The sequence below is a fragment of the Henckelia pumila genome, chromosome 1, assembly GCF_033568475.1.
Source record: "Henckelia pumila isolate YLH828 chromosome 1, ASM3356847v2, whole genome shotgun sequence".
Taxonomy (NCBI): Eukaryota; Viridiplantae; Streptophyta; class Magnoliopsida; order Lamiales; family Gesneriaceae; genus Henckelia; species Henckelia pumila.
In genome coordinates, this window is record NC_133120.1 from 165,501,083 (window position 1) to 165,520,262 (window position 19,180).

At 39.1% G+C, this 19,180-nt stretch overlaps 2 protein-coding genes across 2 annotated transcripts; both read left to right on the forward strand.

Annotated features, from left to right (window-relative positions):
• The first annotated feature begins 1,446 nt into the window (after positions 1-1,446).
• LOC140874378 (uncharacterized) lies at positions 1,447-4,029 on the forward strand. Its single transcript, XM_073277663.1, has 4 exons — positions 1,447-1,473; positions 1,563-1,674; positions 1,848-1,979; positions 3,686-4,029. The coding sequence occupies exons 1-4, from the start codon at positions 1,447-1,449 to the stop codon at positions 4,027-4,029; spliced, it is 615 nt and encodes a 204-aa protein (XP_073133764.1).
• A 166-nt stretch (positions 4,030-4,195) lies between these two features.
• LOC140874379 (uncharacterized) lies at positions 4,196-4,702 on the forward strand. Its single transcript, XM_073277664.1, has one exon. The coding sequence runs from the start codon at positions 4,196-4,198 to the stop codon at positions 4,700-4,702; it is 507 nt and encodes a 168-aa protein (XP_073133765.1).
• Positions 4,703-19,180: the final 14,478 nt, after the last annotated feature.

Here is a 19,180-nt window from a genome sequence, read left to right on the forward strand (position 1 = left end):
TCTTGAAAGGTGCTCTTAACGAACCAATAGAGACGTTGCAATTGAAGATATAAATATCAAGAGCTTATTTAGAGAAAATACGAAGAGAAAAAACCAACACATTGTCCAAGTATCTTTGGAACACGAATTCTCTGAATACTCGAAATCTTATACAACCCTTCGCTAAAGTAGAAGCCTATCTGATCTTCAAGAGATCCTTCAAGGGTTACTCAAATCCAAACCAGTGTTCGAAGGAAACTTAGTTAACTTCAAGGATCTGAGCATCTAAGCTTTAAATAGCTTAGCCACAATCATCATAAACCAAAGAAGCTTGATAAGAGCTTAGAATCTTATCTATGTAAATCTAGGAGTTCCACTTTAGGCAGTGATAAGTCCTAACTTGGATTGGGTGTATTGAAGACGTTGTAATAGCCAAAGTCTTATAGTGTATCCTTCCCATGAGGAAGAAGGGATTACGTAGGAGATTGAGCTCCGAACATCCATAAACAAACTCTGATCTCTTTATTGCATTGCATCATACTTCCAACATTATCACCTATTTGTTAGATAGATATTTCCGCACTATTACAGTAGTTTTCTTTCATATAGGAAGCTGAGAAAAACCGATTAAGTAGACTAACATTTACTCAATCTCTTCAGTATTTTCAAAGAATTTTAGAGTGTGTATTCACCCCCCTCCCCCCTCTACACACGCTACCGATCCCCAATATATAGTATTAGTTCGATGATTAAAATATCAAGTGACATAATGCTAAGTAAAATGTTAAGTTTCTTTTGACCACAAAAGTAATTTTGATAAGTCAAACCGAACAAATTTATAATACAAAAAAAACTGATCTGAAAGAAAAAAAAATTGATTTGAGATAATTAAACTGGTCTGACCAAGACATTCTATCTTCAATCAATCCGGATTGGATCAAATTTTGATTGAAAGACAATCAGATCAATATAGACGGCAAAACATTTTATCTGTTATGCTCAAGAAATTTTGAATGAAGACAGAGAAATAAATGAGCGTTGGTTTTCGTACTCTACTACAGTTCAAATAGTAGAGGTGTCAAAATGGGCCAGCGCAGTGGGCCGGCCCACCTTTTAGGCCGGTTGGAAAAAACACCAACTCAATCCACCTATTTTAGGTGACGGTATAGGCCAACCCAGTAGACCTACGTATATATTAATTCAAAAACTAATATATATTGTGTTATAATAAATAAATATTCGAAGAGAAATGTTAAAACTTGTGATTTTAACAATGAAAATACATGAAAAATTTGTTTGTATATAACATATTAGCAAATAAGAAGCTGAAATTATTGTTTGCATTTGGTTAACGTTTTATCTTTGTCGGTGGTACCCCACGAGTGATATCATCACATGCTTAGACCCAGTTCGAGTCCATAGCCAAGAATCAGGGCCGGATCCAGCTCTAAGTGGTAAAGTTAGCCCATGAGAGTAGATGGTGGAAGGAGAGAGGTTGGTTGGTCTCCTACATCTCTCCATATAAATACCGTGTTTGCTCATTTTATTTGTAACTTATTACTTTCATTTCGAGGGGTTCCTAGCTCATCTCTTTACTTGAGCGTTGGAGGGGCTACGTTGGGACATCCTCCCGGCCTCTTCTAACACTCCTTGCTTGGTTTCAGTTTCACTTCAGAATTGAAGTTTTGGACTCAGGTTGGATTCAGATCTCGATAAGGATCCTCAAGTTTTAGTGAGTGTCGATGTGATTTTGTAAAATATTTTTTGATATTGATGTACATTTATTAACTAGTTTATTTAGACACACAACTTATAATATCTTAAATACTTTCACTTGATGTTTGGGTAAAAATGTCAATATATTGTAGAGATCGAAATGGGAATAATTAAGAAACATTATGGATCATTTTTACAGTCGAAAAAGAAGAGAGACTATTTTGAGAAAAACGGAAACAGGAGGGACCAAAATGAGTATTTGCCTGAAGATGGGCTTTTTATCCGTTAGTTTTTAATGTCGAGATGACGGAAGGGACGAATTTTGTAAACATTACAAAACATTAGGGACCAATTTGACAGCCCGAAAGAAAGAGGGACTATTTTGGAAAAAACAAAAAACAATAGGGACTAAAATAGGTGGTATCCCCATGTGTTGACTTACTTCGCCATTGGATATTATCTATTGATCTATTATCATGGAAGTTGTACTATATTTTAAGGTTGACGTCAAACGACACTTGAATGGTCAAGTGTATTTATTATCCGGTAATGAGTTCTTACCCTTAGAATAGTACCCAAATCATGAATCTAATGGTTTATATCTTAACACGTGGATATAATTAATGGTGTACGAACTGATGTGACAAATCATTGAGCTATTTGATCGATAGTTAAAATAATACACTTAGAGTATGTTGAACTCTACCTGAATTCAATAAAAGTACATAAAATTAAGACATTACGTATACTAGTCATGGTAGATCCAACCACAACTATAAGATTTTGATTGTGATTGTCATCAATAATTATTTTAAGTTAATGTTCTATTTTTTGCTTGTGGATATATCAATGGAGCATTCCGCACTTATAAACCGAGGACGGGAAAATCTTCCAAAATCTTGAAATATCTTGAATCTTGTCCCAAAAAAATCATGACCTGATGTTTTCCCAACCGAATTATTGATATTTTTTTCGATGAATATCGGAGGAGAAATCAGGCATATAATCTCTTCTCGATGGATCCCGATGAGATTTCCGAACGAACTCGAAATAATATTATTAATATTGTTTATTAATAATGTTATTCGAAATGGGCTAAAATGTTATTGGGCTGAAATTAATGAATAAATTAAAACTTAAATTGAGCTAAAATGTTAGGCCATGTTCAAGGGGCGAGGAAGCCCAACGATAAAGTGGGCTTCCTTGCCGCACTTCATCTTCTCGCCCTCCAAGGGGCGAGAACCTCGCATGCGGATGTTATCCGCGTGCGAGGAAGCATTGGGCCCCATGCGGAGGGTCTCCGTGCGGTGATGCCCAATGCTTTTTTATTATTTTATTATTTTTTTAAAACAAAAATCTAACGACCAGAAAAATCTGGTCGTTAAGATCGAACGGCCAGATTTAATCTGGCCGTTTTAAATTATGAAAAATATTTTTAAAATAAAATTTATAATAATATAATTTTAAATTAAATATAAAAGAGTGGATGAGATGATTTGGCCTTTGTAGATCAATGGTCAATATTATTTTAGCATTTAATATTTTTTGACAAAAAAGATAAATCATTTTAAAAAATTGGATAAAATATCCAACGGCTATGTTCTTGAATCTCCTATAAATTAACTTCATTATAGCTTCAAAAACACTCCAATTTCTTTCAAACAAATTTCAAACACATTTTTTGTTCATGTCATACAAGAGTTCTTCTTCTTCATCACCATCATCGGATGATGAAATTTCCGATCCCATGATTGATCAATTTTTATTCACGACAATACAAAAACCGAGCTATCGATTTTTGAAGCACGCCGCTTTGCATGAAATGGGATATTCAAGCCGCAAACGTGGCTAAAAAACAAAGATCGAGAATGTATTGTGGGGGTTGAGAGATTATATAAAGATTACTTCGCCGATAGTCACGTCTACAACGAGAAAGATTTTCGAAGATGATTTCGAATGAGTAGATCTTTGTTTCTGGGAATTGTTGAAGATTTACAGATGAATGTGTCTTACTTTGTTCAACGAAGGGACGCAACCGGTATTCTTGGGTTGTCATCACTTCAGAAGGTTACAGCTGCAGTCCGACTGCTTTCATATGATGTAGCGGGTGACGTCGTTGATGAATACTTGAGAATAGGTGTGTCGACTGCGTTAGAATGTTTGAAAATATTTTGCAGGGTGGTGTATGATATATTTTTTGAGCAAGATTTGAGACAACCAACACGTGAGGATGTTGCTAGGCTCACTGCTGAAAATGCTCGAAGGGGTTTTCCTGAGATGCTTGGAAGCATTGACTGTATGAACTGGGCTTGGAAAAATTTTCCAATAGCTTAGGTAGGACAATATCAAAGTGGACATAAAAAAAAATCTTCAATCATACTCCAGACAGTTGAATCGAAAGATTTATGGATTTGGCATGCATACTTCGGCATACCGAGATTTTATAACGACATCAATCATGTGCTAGAGAGGTCCAATTTGTTCTTAAACCTTGCAAAGGATGAAGCCCCTTCCAGTGCGGTTTGAGGTGAATGGGAACGAGTACAACATGTGGTATTATCTTGCCGACGGTATTTATCCATCTTTGGCTTCCTTTGTCAAGACCATCCCTCGGCCTCTCTCACAAAAACATAGGACATTCGCAAGATATCAAGAAGGCGTTAGAAAAGATGTTGAACGAGCATTTGGTGTACTCCAAGCGCGTTGGCACATTGTGAGATGTCCATCCCGCATGTGGGATCCAATTGATTTATATTATATAATGAAAACTTGCATAATTCTTCATAATATGATTGTGGAGGACGAAAGAGAAGATATGCTCAAAGATCGTGATTTTTCTGCTCGTGATAATGAATACGTGCTACCGGATATTGTTACTTCGAGAGATCCTACCATAGAGTTTAAAGTCTTTTTGGAGCGACGTGTCGACATTCAAAACAGATATTTGCATAATAAGCTTCAGAAGGATTTGATCGAACACATCTGGAGTTTTCATGGAGATGAATAATTAATAATGTATTTTTTTCTTAATTATGTGTAAGCTTTTGAATTTTAATTATGTTTAATATAAAATTTTAAATATGAAATTTTATTGTGTTGAATTATCCATATATTTAATGAAATAAAAATTTATTTGTATATTTCTTAATTTTTTGTAATATTTAAAATTTAATTATGTGTAATTTTAATTTTTTTTAATTCTGCAAATTTATTTTGTGTTTCAATAAAAATATATTTAATAGAATAAAAAATTAATATTTCAACATTTTCTCTACAACAACATCTCACCCTCGCAGAACTAAGAAATGAAGACTTCATCGCTGACATCATCATACAATGAAGTTACCAACTTCATCTCACCAACATCATCCCATCATTGAACATGTTGTTATTGCGCTAAAATTTTACTGTAACTTTCATTTCTTTGGTGCATTAATTCATTGATTGCCAGAGAGAATTAGTAACCGAATGTTTTTCACTTTTAAAATTATTTTCTTTTTTTCTCACCCTTTCAAAGTAAGTGAAAACGTATGTTTTATATATTTATGTTATGTATTAACTAGTATTTATTTGTTCATGTACTTGAATGTTAATTATAATTATGTGTACGCCGGTAAGTTAGATCCTACCTATACAGGCACTGCCTTGACATAAATCTAACGGTGAACATTTATCAATAAATGTGGGGTTCATTATTTTTTAGTGGACCCCGCATGTATTGATAAATAAGGACCCTTAGATCTATCATGGGGGTAATTCCTGTAAAGGTAGGTTAAAATTAACCGTGTACGTCAGTCCTGAACTTAAATGAAATTTAAAATGGTTGAAATTGACTATGTAACAAAAATTATGTACATAGTGACATATCGAGATATTATCTTCCTACTCGACCAGATTCTGAACATTCGAGATCCTAAACATTTGGATGCCAACACTTGTCGGATATGGAATTCAGAGAAAAAAATCACTTCTAATTTTTATATTGATGGAAATTGGATAAGAAGATTACGAAATAGATCTCTATCTGATTTCACCCTATATAAATCGATTGATAATATCAGGTGTTCCTCACAAAAATTATAAAGGTAGTAAAATTAGTCGTGTAAGTTGGTCTAATTTTGTTTGTTTGTATTCTAATTGATTGAATTCAGTGTTAATGTAATAAGATTGTTTCTTTTTAATTTTTGTCTTTCTGCTTGATTGATGACATGGTGTCGCATATTGTTTTTTTTTTTTTCAATTACGTGAGAACCCGTAGCAGTTACCTTCTGAATAAACTCTCAAACTAACGCAATAGTCTGCAAACTACATTAGCCAAGTAAATCGCACTAGGCAAGCCTTGTGCAACAGACTAGTCCAAGAAGGTGTTGGTAGGGAGAATCGACCTTCTGATTTCTGGCCAAGTGTTCACCTACTTCACTAACTAGAAAACCCCTTTGGAGGTATGGTCTCGCATATTATTGATGTGAAACTGGCATATGTCAGCATTCCAATGAAGCAAAGTTATTAATTACACTTGGGACTAAATTTTGACTACTTTTTTTTAAAAAAAAATTAACTAAAATAAAATATGTAAAATTACATATGCAGACAAAACCCTTAACATTGGGTTTTGGACACCTAAAAAATGGGATTTAGAATAGGAATTTGATTTGGATTTGGATTTGGATTTAGATTTGGATTTGGATTTGGATTTTGAATAAGAATTGGATTTGGATTTTAAATCCATAGAATTGGAATTTTATTTTGGTGTTTGGCAAAAATTTCAAATATAATTTGGACTTTGATAGTATAAATTTTGGATAAATGATATTTTGTAAAAACAAATTAAATAACTTAAAATTTATTAGTAAGTTGTATTAATTTATTGGTAAAAATAATTTTATTATTTTTATAAACTCAAATCCCATGAAATCTAATGAAATCCGACCTATTTTGTAAGAATTTCACTTAGTTAAATGAAATCTCATCAAATTCTATCAAATACCAATATCATTTTGAAACCTCATTTTTCCAAAAACTAAAACGGTATTTGCATAGTTCCAAACACAGTAGTAACTCAGATTCCATTTTAAGATAATAATATGATAAACATGATTAAGGGTTGGTAATTAATCAATTTCGGAGTGTTATTGGACTTCGGAAGAGAATTTGGGGCTTTTGACTTTGGGCCGGATCGGAAGCTCCGAACTCAGATCGGAAGCTCCGATCCCAGCCACTTCGGAAGCTCAGCGGAAGCACCAAGATCGGAAGCACCAAGATCGGAAGCTCCGATCCTGGAACGGACGTTCCGATCTCCGGCTGCCAGCTTTACCCGATGACTCAGCCACGAGTTTTGACAAGTGTTGATCGAAAGCGAGATCGGAAGCTCCGATCGTCGGATCGGACGTTCCGATCCTGGCGTGTCGTACATGCAAGGCGTGAGCTGGATCGGAAGCTCCGATCCCGAGATCGGTGGTTCCGATCTTGGCCGGGAATTTTGCCTATAAATAGGGCTTCCCAGATTCATTTCTAAATACGAATTCCCGAGTTTCTTTCTTCAGTTATATAGTGTGAGATATACACTTGAGGGCCTTATCGGTTATAATAATGGTTCTGGAATAATCAAGGTGTGGTTATAGTCATCCGGGACTAGCGACTCCAAAGGGCTAACTACGGACGAAGGTATGGTCCGAGAATCTATTTAAGTTTTGGGAGTACATATTAGCTTAGTTAAGGCTTATAGAATTTGTGTAGTGATACGGTAAACTTTTGAATATAGACTTGGAACCTAGGATCCTACTATACTTGAACTAGCCTAGAGGTACGTACACATTGACTGAGATTGTCAACGAGTATACATGTTTATATGTTTCATTTATTTAGCATTATTATATGGCATGATATATGATTTACCGCTTTCTATATTCATATGTCATGTGCATATACACGTTGAGCCTATACCTTGTTATACCTGACTATAGAGTCGCTCAGCTCTATACTCGATAGTCTGTCACTGAGAGTACCACGACGGCGGGGGCATTTATGTCTGTCTACTTTGGTGTACTAGACGAGTGTGGTTGCACCCAGAGGTTGATCCGTGCGGTGGCAGCACTCATGTGGCGCCGGTACTGAGCATGACTTTTCAGATGACCCTTGACCAGTCATCCTGTTGCATGCATCATATTTATATGTACTCATGTCTATGTACTGGGCGTTAGTGCTCACGTCCTAGTTGTTATCTTGGACACCCTACTCCATGGGATAGGTCGCAGGATGGACGGAGCTGGTAGTTCAAGGCAGGACTAGGGAGCAGAAGCCTTGAGGATTTTATTATACAGCAGGATTCGATATAGCTGTATAATGTTTACTGTTTAAGTATTTCGATATGGTTGTATCACTACTGATGAATAAGCTTGACACTTTTATACTAAGCTGATATGTAATTTATAGTTATGTTTCCGCACGTTTTACTCTATTAAGTTATTTTGCTGTATTAAGTTTAATGCATGCTATTAGTTGCCAGTTAGTAGGTGATACCTTGCAGGGTCACTACATTTTTGGTATCAGAGCATGCTTAGATTTTGGGATTAGTACTTGGGATTTAGAATTAGTTTTGAGTAATTCTTGCGCATTTGGGATTTTAATGTGCAATTCTTTTCAGGATATGGCTGACGAGAGTCATGGTAGTGTTGGCCAGGGAGGTGGTCATCATCATCATCACCGCCATCATGATGATCAGCATCGTCATCATGAGGGTAGACGTCGCTACTCTATTAATAAGTTCATGCAAGTAGGACCGAAATCTTTGGTGGGAGGCGAGAATCCTGAACAAGCAAGAAGTTGGATGTCTAAACTCGATAGTACTTTTCGTGCTTTCGACTGTACTGAGGATCAGAAATTGGAAGTTCTAGAATTTGTTCTAGAGGATCGAGCACGTTTTTGGTGGGATGCCAAGGCTGCTCAGGCACGTACTGAGAAAGGACAGGTGACTTGGGGGGATTTCTGTCAGCAGTTCCAGAAACTGTATTTTCCTCCAGCTGTTCGCCAAGCACGATCGATGGAGTTGCTTACTCTGAGGCAAGGATCAATGACTATTGATCAATATCAGCAATGATTTCTTGATCTGCTACCTTTCAGTCCTCGTATCAATGAGAGTGATGTGTCGAAGTATGATATCTTTCTACAAGGTTTGAACCAAGATATCTACTCTCAGGTTGTCATCTGTGATGACCCGGTATCTTTTGAGACTTTGGTGAACCGTTGCCGTCTTGTGGAGACTAGCAACAGGCGGGCACAGTTGTTGATGCCAGCACAGCTTAGTGGATCATTTGAGCCGAGAGCTCAATCTGTTGTGCAATCTGTACCTACGTCTTCTTCTACTCCTAGTACTTCGTCTGGTTCTCATGGTTCACGAGGTACATTCCGTTTTGGAAAGAAGAAGAAGAAGAAGGAGGAATTCTGTAGCCATTGTGGAGGAAAGCATCCTGCAGCTTCATGTCGGAGAGCTACTGGTGCTTGTTATATTTGTAGTCAGCAGGGACATCTGCTGAGAGATTGTCCTCATCGCATGGGTTCTGCTAGTGGATCGGGATCACAGGTTGGATCTCAGGCTTCTAAGTTTCCACGACAGCAGCCAGCACCACAGGGTTCTTCTGGTTACCATCCCCAGACTCAAGGGCAGGTATTTGCTCTGTCTCAAGAACAGGCTACTGAGGGAAGCGATCGCATGTTGGCAGGTACCTTTTTGTTATGTGGTATTCCTGCACTTGTTTTAATTGATACTGGAGCATCGCATTCCTTTATTTCTAGTCGCTTTGTTAAGAGACATAGATTACCTTATGTATCATTAGATATGGATTTAGTTGTATTTACTCCACTGGAGCAGGAGATAGTAACTAAGCGTCTAATAATGGGTTGCCTTCTGGAGTTTGAGGGTAATGTGTTATTGGCTAATTTGATGATATTAGCGATGGCAGATTTTGACTGTATTTTGGGAATAGATATGCTGACTTTGTATCACGCTACTGTGTATTGTTATCAGCGTCTGGTACAGTTTCATCCTATTGAGGGTGATAGCTGGTACTTTTATGGTGAGGGTGCGCGACCTCCAATGCCACTTGTTTCGGCTCTGAAGTCATGTCATGTCTTGGATTCAGGTGGGAGGGCTACCTCATCTATGCAGTTGATATGTCCGCGAGTAGTCTGGGTATTGTTCAGCTACCGGTTGTCAGCGAGTTTCCTGACGTATTTCCTGATGAGATTCCTGGTTTTCCTCCGGTTCGAGAGGTTGAATTTTGTATTGATCTAGTACCAGGAACTACACCTATATCCCGAGTGCCTTATCGTCTAGCACCATCAGAGATGAGGGAATTGAAATAGCAGTTACAGGATCTGCTTGATAAGGGATATATTCGTCCGAGTGTTTCTCCGTGGGGAGCACCTGTTTTGTTTGTCAAGAAGAAGGATGGATCGATGCGATTGTGTATTGATTACAGGCAGTTGAATCATGTCACCATCAAGAATAAGTATCCTTTGCCACGAATTGATGATTTGTTCGATCAATTACAGGGTACTTCTGTTTACTCCAAGATTGATCTGAGATCGGGATACCACCAGATGCGGGTACGAGACTCAGATATTTCTACGACTACTTTCAGGACTAGATATATGCATTATGAATTTCTGGTGATGCCATTCGGTTTGACGAATGCACCGGCAGTCTTCATGAATCTGATGAATCATATATTTCGAGAATATCTGGATAGATTTGTCATCGTCTTCATTGATGATATTCTTGTCTATTCTCATGACAAGGATGAGCATGCACAGCATCTAAGGATTGTTTTACAGACGTTACAAGATAAGAAGTTGTATGCAAAATTGAGCAAGTGTGAATTCTGGCTTGATCGGGTAGTGTTTCTCGGTCATGTGATTTCTAATGAAGGGATATCTGTTGATCCTAGTAAGATAGAGGCAGTGCTGAACTGGTCTCGTCCGACGACGGTTGCTGAGATTCGAAGTTTCTTGGGTCTAGCGGGTTATTACCGTCGGTTCATCGAGAATTTTGCACAGTTGTCTAGACCTTTGACACAGCTTACACGGAAAGATGTTGCCTTCATATGGTCCTCGGATTGTGAGGAGTCATTTCACGAGCTGCGTAGGCGTCTTACTACTGCACCTGTGCTAGCTCTACCTTCTGGATCAGGAGGTTATGTTGTCTATACTGATGCCTCTGGTCAGGGGTTAGGATGTGTTCTGACACAGCATGGACATGTTATTGCCTATGCTTCTCGACAGTTTAAGATGCATGAGAATAATTATCCAGTACATGATCTCGAGTTAGCCGCCATTGTATTTGCACTCAAGATTTGGAGGCATTATCATTATGGCGAGAAATTTGAGATATTTACGGATCATAAGAGTTTGAAGTATTTATTCACTCAGGCGGAGTTGAATATGGCAGAGACGCTGGATGGATATTCTGAAGGATTATGATTGTGAAATCAAATATCATCCAGGTTCTGTTAATCTTACTGCTGATGCCTTGAGTCAGCAGGTGAGACTTTCTGCACTTCAGACTAGTGAAATATCTCATATGATTCAAGAGTGCTGTTCATTGAGTTTTACGCTCAAGAATAAGAAAGGGAGGAATGTGATTCAATTGTATACTATTCTATCTGAGCCAGCATTGTATTCTCGGATCAGAGATGCTCAGATATCTGATGATAAGACTCAGCGTTTGGCACATTTAGCCAATGGATTTAATACATCTGGATTCCATTATCAGGAAGATGGTTTATTATGCTTATCGAATCGAGTGGTTGTACCTGATGTTGCGGAACTCAGAAACGATATTCTTTCTCAAGCTCACAGGAGTCGATTGTCTATTCATCCTGGAAGCATGAAAATGTATAAGGACTTGCGAACTAGATTCTGGTGGAAAGGGATGAAGAGGAGTGTGTATCAATTTGTTTCAAGATGTTTGGTTTGTCAACAGGTCAAGGCTGAACACCGACAACCAGGTGGATTACTGCAGAATCTTGAGATTCTCGAATGGAAGTGGGAGCACGTAACTATGGATTTTGTTACCCACTTGCCTATGAATATACGTCAGTGTGATGCTATCTGGGTCGTTGTTGACCGTTTGACGAAATCAGCACATTTCATTCCTTATAACCGGGAGTATTCTTATGATCGCATGACACGTTTATACATCCAAGAGATAGTGAGATTGCATGGGATTCCAGTGAGCATAGTTAGTGATAGAGACCCGCAATTTACCTCACGTTTCTGGGGTAGTTTTCAGGAGGCGTTGGGTACCACTCTAAGTTTGAGCACTGCATATCATCCGGAGACTGACGGGCAGCCAGAGCGGACGATTCGTACTTTGGAGGATATGCTACGTTCTTCTGTCATGGACTTTGGCTTATCTTGGCAGGATCAGTTACCTTTGATCGAATTTGCCTACAATAACAGTTATCATCGTAGTATTGATATGGCACCTTTTGAGGCATTGTACGGTCGACGGGGTCGTACTCCGTTATTTTGGGATGAAGTCGGGGAACGACAATTCGAGGGTCCTGAATTGGTGCAGCAAATTGTAGACAAGGTAGATTTGATCAAGCATAGGATCAAAGTTGCTCAAGATAGACAAGCCAGTTATGCTAATATTCGTCGCAGGCCACTTCAGTTTGAGCTTGGTGAATATGTGTTTCTACGAGTATCACCTTTCAGGAAGGTGATGAGATTCGGCGTGAAAGGCAAGTTGTCTCCTCGTTTTATTGGACCTTTCCAGATACTGGAAAAGATCGGAGATGTTGCATATCGTTTGACGTTACCGCCAAATCTTTCCAGTATACATAATTTTTTTCATGTGTCGTTACTTCGACAGTATATAGCTGATGAATCTCATGTGATTCAGTCTACTGATATTCAACTAGAGCCAGATCTGTCTTTTGTTGAACGACCAATTCGTATCTTAGACAGAAAGGAGAAAGTTCTTCGGAACAAGACTATACCACTTGTGATGGTACATTGGCAGCGCCGAGGTATTGAAGAAGCAACTTGGGAAACTGAGAGTCGTATGCAAGAAGAATATCCTGAGTTGTTTGCTTTGTATTTATTATTACCATGTCGTTGTAATTACAGTTGTTGTAATAAAACGTGGTTTGATATTTCATATTGTTATCTTAATTTTTCTTTAGATGTTATTTCGCGGACGAAATATCTAAAGGTGAGGAGAATGTAGTAACCCAGATTCTATTTTAATATAATAATATGATAAACATGATTAAGGGTTGGTAATTAATCAATTTCGGAGTGTTATTGGACTTCGGAAGAGAATTTGGGGCTTTTGACTTTGGGCCGGATCGGAAGCTCCGAACTCAAATCGGAAGCTCCGATCCCAGCCGCTTCGGAAGCTCAGCGGAAGCACTGAGATCGGAAGCTCCGATCCTGGAACGGACGTTCCGATCTCCGGCTGCCAGCTTTACCCGATGACTCAGCCACGAGTTTTGACAAGTGTTGAACGAAGGCGAGATCGGAAGCTCCGATCGTCGGATCGAACGTTCCGATCCCGGTGTGTCATACATGCAAGGCGTGAGCTGGATCGAAAGCTCCGATCCCGAGATCGGTGGTTCCGATCTTGGCCGGGAATTTTGCCTATAAATAGGGCTTCCCAGATTCATTTCTAAATACGAATTTCCGAGTTTCTTTCTTCAGTTATATAGTGTGAGATATACACTTGAGGGCCCTATCGGTTATAATAGAGGTTCTGGAATAACCAAGGTGTGGTTATAGTCATCCGGGACTAGCGAATCCAAAGGGCTAACTACGGACGAAGGTATGGTCCGGGAATCTATTTAAGTTTTGGGAGTACTTATTAGCTTAGTTAAGGCTTATAGAATTTGTGTAGTGATACGGTAAACTTTTGAATATAGGCTTGGAACCTAGGAACCTACTATACTTGAACTAGCCTAGAGGTACGTACACATTGACTGAGATTGCCAGCGAGTATACATGTTTATATGTTGCATTTATTTGGCATTATTATATTGCATGATATATGATTTACCGCTTTCTATATTCATATGTCATGTGTATATACACGTTGAGCCTATACCTTGTTATACCTGACTATAGAGCCGCTCAGCTCTATACTCGATAGTCTGTCACTGAGAGTACGTGACGGCGGGGGCATTTATGTCTGTCTACTCTGGTGTACTAGACGAGTGTGGTTGCACCCAGAGGTTGATCCGTGCGGTGGCAGCACTCATGTGGCGCCGGTACTGAGCATGACTTTTCAGATAACCCTTGACCAGTCATCATGTTGCATGCATCATATTTATATGTACTCATGTCTATGTACTGGGCGTTAGTGCTCACGTCCTAGTTGTTATCTTGGACACCCCTACTCCATGGGGCAGGTCGCAGGATGGACGGAGCTGGTAGTTCAAGGCAGGACTCGGGAGCAGAAGCCTTGAGGATTTTATTATACAGCAGGATTCGATATAGCTGTATAATGTTTACTGCTTAAGTATTTCGATATGGTTGTATCACTACTGATGAATAAGCTTGACAATTTTATACTAAGCTGATATGTAATTTATAGTTATGTTCCCGCATGTTTTACTCTGTTAAGTTATTTTACTGTATTAAGTTTAATGCATGCTATTAGTTGCCAGTTAGTAGGTGATACCATGCAGGATCACTACAAACACACTGTTAGATTAATTAAACTAGTGAGGGATAACACCTATTTTGGTCTCTATTGTATGTCGTTTTTTCCAAAATAGTCCCTCTTTTTTTCGGGCTGCCAAATTGGTCCCTAATATTTTGTAATGTTTCTAAAATTCGTCCCTCCTGTCATATCGACGTTAAAAACTAACGAATAAAAAAACAACTCCAGGAAAATACTCATTTTGGTCTCTCTTGTTTTCCGTTTTTTCCCAAAGTAGTCCCTCTTATTTTTGGGTTATAAAAAATTATCCATAATATTTTGTAACTATTCTCAATTCGATCTCTACCATATATTGAAATTTTTACACATTCATCGAGTGAAACTATTTAAAATATTAAAAGGTGTGTGTCTAAATAAACTAGTTAATAAATACACATCAATATCAAAACTATTTTACAAAATCACGTTGACTGCTACTCACTAAAATTTGAGAGTCCTTATCTGATATCCGAATACAACCCAAGCCCAAAACTTCAATTTCGGAGTGAACTTGAAACCAAGCAAATAGTGTTAGAAGGGGTCAATCAAGAGGACATACCGGCGTAGACCCTTCGATGCTCAAGTAAAGAGAGACCTAGGAACCCCTCAAAATAAAAGTAATAGGTTGTAAATGAAATGAGAAAACACGGTATTTATAGGGAGATATGTAGGGGATCACACATGCATATTCAGTATGGGACCACGTGGTTGTAACTCATGCTCACTTCATCTGAGGCTCACCCTCATAGGGCGATTCAAGGTATGGCCTCGCCCTTGAGGCGAGGTTTAAGATAAGGGGCCTCGCCCTTGAGGTAAAGCTAAGGCAAAAGGCTCGCCCACCTCGGGTAGGCTCTACCTTAGCTACTCTTCTCTACCCTCGTCCTTGGCTCATGTGGCACAACTCGAACTCCAACATGCCTCTCTTCCATCGAGAAATCCTATGTATGGCCTCGCCCTGGTCAGTCTGAAGCTAGGGACTTTGCCCTTGAGGCGAGGCTGAGGCTAAGGACCTCTACTCTAGCTACTCTCTTCCATCATCTTCATCTTCTTTCACTTCTTCATTTTTTTAATTCAGCTCTCCAATCATTGGCTTATACTAAGGACTCTCATGGTTATGGTCCAACTTGTTGAGGTTGAGCCTCATGCTTTGGAAAACTAGTGCATATTCACTCCACCACTTCTAAATCCAATGCCAACTAATTCGTGCATGATCCACAACCTTACTCCTTGGCCAAACTCTTAACACCTTAGCCTCTTGCTCCACTCTCATTGCTCGCACTTACTTAACCAACATCTCTCTTTCTAACACCTAGCTACTCTCATGGGCTTATTTTGTAGTGACCCAAACCCAGAATTAATGAATAAGTGGTAATTAATCAAGCGATCATGTTTAAGAGAGGTAAAACATGATTAAGGGATCCTCAAATGGTTTAAGGAGTTGAGAAATGGATTCAGAATGATCACAAATGGTCCGTCAGAGTTTTGAGCTTCGGAAGGATCGGAAGCTCCGAATAGGGTTCGGAAGGTCCAAACAAATCGGAGCCATAGTTCCAGTTCGGAAGCTCCAAAGCGGGATCGAAAGCTCCGAACGTCCCAATTCCAGTTTGCCGAAATATTATGTAAGCAATGACATCAATGAGATCAGAATCTTTAAAGTGGGATCGGAAGCTCCGATCTACTGTCGGCAAGCAGCCTCTAGAAAAAAGACACGTGGTTGGCGGAGAGAGTTTGAAAACATAGATGGAAGTTACGATCAGATCAAAAGCTTCGATCGTACGATCGGAGGTTCCAATCGATGTCTATATATAGGGGTGTCAAGGCTCACTTTCCACTCACTCATTCACCTTTTATCTCTCTATTATAGTTTGTTAAAGTATGTTTCTATCAGATTGAATGGGAATAGAGAAGAGATCCGATCAAATAGTACAGATCAGATGAGCTCGGTGATCAGATGAGTTCATGGCCAGATCGAATATTGGGATCAGATCGATGTGATGGTCAGATGAGTCTTCGGATGAGTTCATGAAGATAGATTGCTCGAGTATTGTGACATGGTTAGAAGTCAGATGAAGTTTCCATAAAGCTGGAAGCTTGCAGGCAGATCGATGCAGATCGAAGTACAAGAGCAGATCAGACTGATGAATGTAGGCTTATCGGGTTGGACCATGTTGACTTTATAATTGGGCCGTAAGTTGCTGTTGACCTAAAGCCCAAGATGAAAGTCGTTGTAATTCTCTATTTAAGCAAATAGAATATGGCCGCAACGAAGATAACAGAAAATCAAATTCTTCAGAATATATTGAGAGAGAAGAAGGAGAGATTTCGGAGGAGAAAACTTGGGCGTAGATTGGGACGGGAAAATTCAAGTATCAATAGCTTGAATCGTGTCTGTATCTAGCATTAAGAGTTTTTTGGTCTGTCTCTGCAATAAGCTCTGTTGATTGAGCTTGGTTTGTTCTGTTGGTGATTAATAAATTGATTGTGTTGCTCTCCCGTGGACGTAGGCAAATTCCTTGCCGAACCACGTAAATACTTGCATCATTTATTTGCTTTCGCGTGAGTTGGTGTTTGATCTGTGTGGGTTGGTTTTATCTGTTCTGGGATTGTGTTGTTGTTCTTGTGTGTTCGTTTGCGTGGTGAATTCTTGAATATTAAATTTTGGATTGATTCCTAACAAGTGGCGCCATCTGTGGGAAACCAAGAAAAGATGGTGGGATCAATGAAGTTTGATATTGAGAAGTTCACGGGCAAGAACGATTTCTCGCTCTGGAGGATTAAGATGCGTGCAATCCTGATACAACAAGGATTGGTGGAGGCTCTTAAGAAGAAGGAGGAGATGTCCGATGAGATAAAGAACAAGGATGAATTGCTCGAGAAAGCACACAGTGCAATTATTCTCTGTCTTGGAGATAGACCTCTTCGGAAGGTGGCCAGAGAAGAATCTGCAGCGGCGGTGTGGCTTAAACTCGAAAATTTATACATGACGAAATCTCTGGCTAACCGTCTGTACATGAAATAGAGGTTGTATTCCTTTGTGATTAAGGATGAGAAGAACCTGGAAGACCGGATAGAAGAATTCACCAAGATATTGGATGACTTGGAGAATATTGAAGTAAAGCTTGAGGATGAAGATCGGGCTTTGATACTTCTGAATTCTCTTCCAAAAGCATATGAAAATTTCAGAGATGCTTTGCTATATGGAAGAGAACAGACGATAACATTGGAAGAAGTTATGTCTGCTATTCAATCCAAGGAACTTCAGAGAAAGTCAAACACAAACACTGAATCACATGGAGAAGGTCTTACGGCGAGAGACAGAAGTGATAAGAGGACATCCAGTGGGAAATACAGGCCAAAGTCCCGATCGAAGAGCCAAGGAAGATACCAGAACAGAAACTTAGGTAATATAAAGTGCTATGCTTGTCAGAAGGTTGGACATCTGCAAAGAGATTGTTCGGAAAGGAAAGGGAAGCAGCAGGAAAAACCCAAAGAAGATGGTACTCTGGCCGTAGCTACAGATGGATATGACTAAGCAGAAGTATTAATGGTCTCTAAAGGTGATAAAAACCACGAGTGGATACTGGATTCAGGATGCTCCTTTCACATGTGTCCTATAAGATCTTGGTTTGAAAAGCTGGAAGAAGCTGATCAGGGCATGTTACTGTAGGGAAATAATCAATCAAGCAGAATAAAGGGCTCTGGAAATATCAGAATAAGGATGCATGATGGGATTAACAGAGTACTCACCAAGGTGAGGTATGTGCCCGAGTTGAAGAGAAACTTGATATCATTGGGAACACTTGATGCTCAGGGATATTCATTCAAATGAGGAGCAGGCAGTATCTCAGTGTCAAAAGGATCTCTGATTGTTATGAAGGCAGTCAAAAGAAACCTCTTATATGTACTACAAGGTGAAACGATTATTGGAAGTACAACAAGTATTCAGGAACATCAAGACAGAACCAAGCTATGGCATCTGAGGCTTGGACATGTAAGTGAGAAGGGATTACATGAGCTGTCTAAACAGGGTCTGTTAGGTGAAGATAAGATCGAATCACTGGAGTTATGTGATAGTTGTGCTCTAGGGAAATCAAAAAGAGTATCGTTTGGTCAAGGAAGTCACACAACTGAGCAACCATTGGCCTAGATTCATTCAGATCTATGGGGTCCTTCTCGGACAGAAACTCATGGTGGAGGCAGATACTTCATGTCCTTGATAGATGATTACTCAAGGAGAGTATGGATATTCATCTTAAATACTAAGGATGAAGAATATGACAAGTTTAAAGAATGGCTGCTGGAAGTTGAGAACAAAAGTGATCGAAGAGTTAAACACCTGAGAACAGATAATGGGCTGGAATACTTATCAGATAAGTTTGTCAAGCTATGTAAGGAGAAAGGCATTACCAGACACGGAACAGTGGCAGGAACGCCACAGGAAAATGTCCTGGCAGAGAGAATGAACAGAACTCTTCTGGAAAGGGTCAGATGTATGTTAATAAATGCTTCTCTTCCTAAGTCCTTCTGGGGAGAAGCATTATCTACTGCATGCTATTTGGTCAATAGGTGTCCATCCAGTGCGATTGGTTTCAAGACACCAATGGAGAAGTGGAGTGTAACACCTGCAGACTATTCAAACTTGAGGGTATTCGGATGTCTTGCATATGATTATCTGAAACAGGATAAGTTGGAAGCAAGGGCAGTCAGATGTATATTCATTGGGTATCCGGATGGTGTGAAGGGTTATAAAGTTTGTAACCTGGAGTCAAGAGGTCCAAAGTGCTT

Bases quoted from the DNA above. Each gene is read 5' to 3' on its own strand.
- LOC140874379 (XM_073277664.1), top strand. From the start codon at position 4,196: ATGAAGCCCCTTCCAGTGCGGTTTGAGGTGAATGGGAACGAGTACAAC.
- LOC140874378 (XM_073277663.1), top strand. From the start codon at position 1,447: ATGAGAGTAGATGGTGGAAGGAGAGAG. The intron at 1,474-1,562 runs GTTGGTTGGTCT...AGGGGTTCCTAG, and splicing joins TAGATGGTGGAAGGAGAGAG to CTCATCTCTTTACTTGAGCG. The intron at 1,980-3,685 runs GTTAGTTTTTAA...GAATTGTTGAAG, and splicing joins TGAAGATGGGCTTTTTATCC to ATTTACAGATGAATGTGTCT.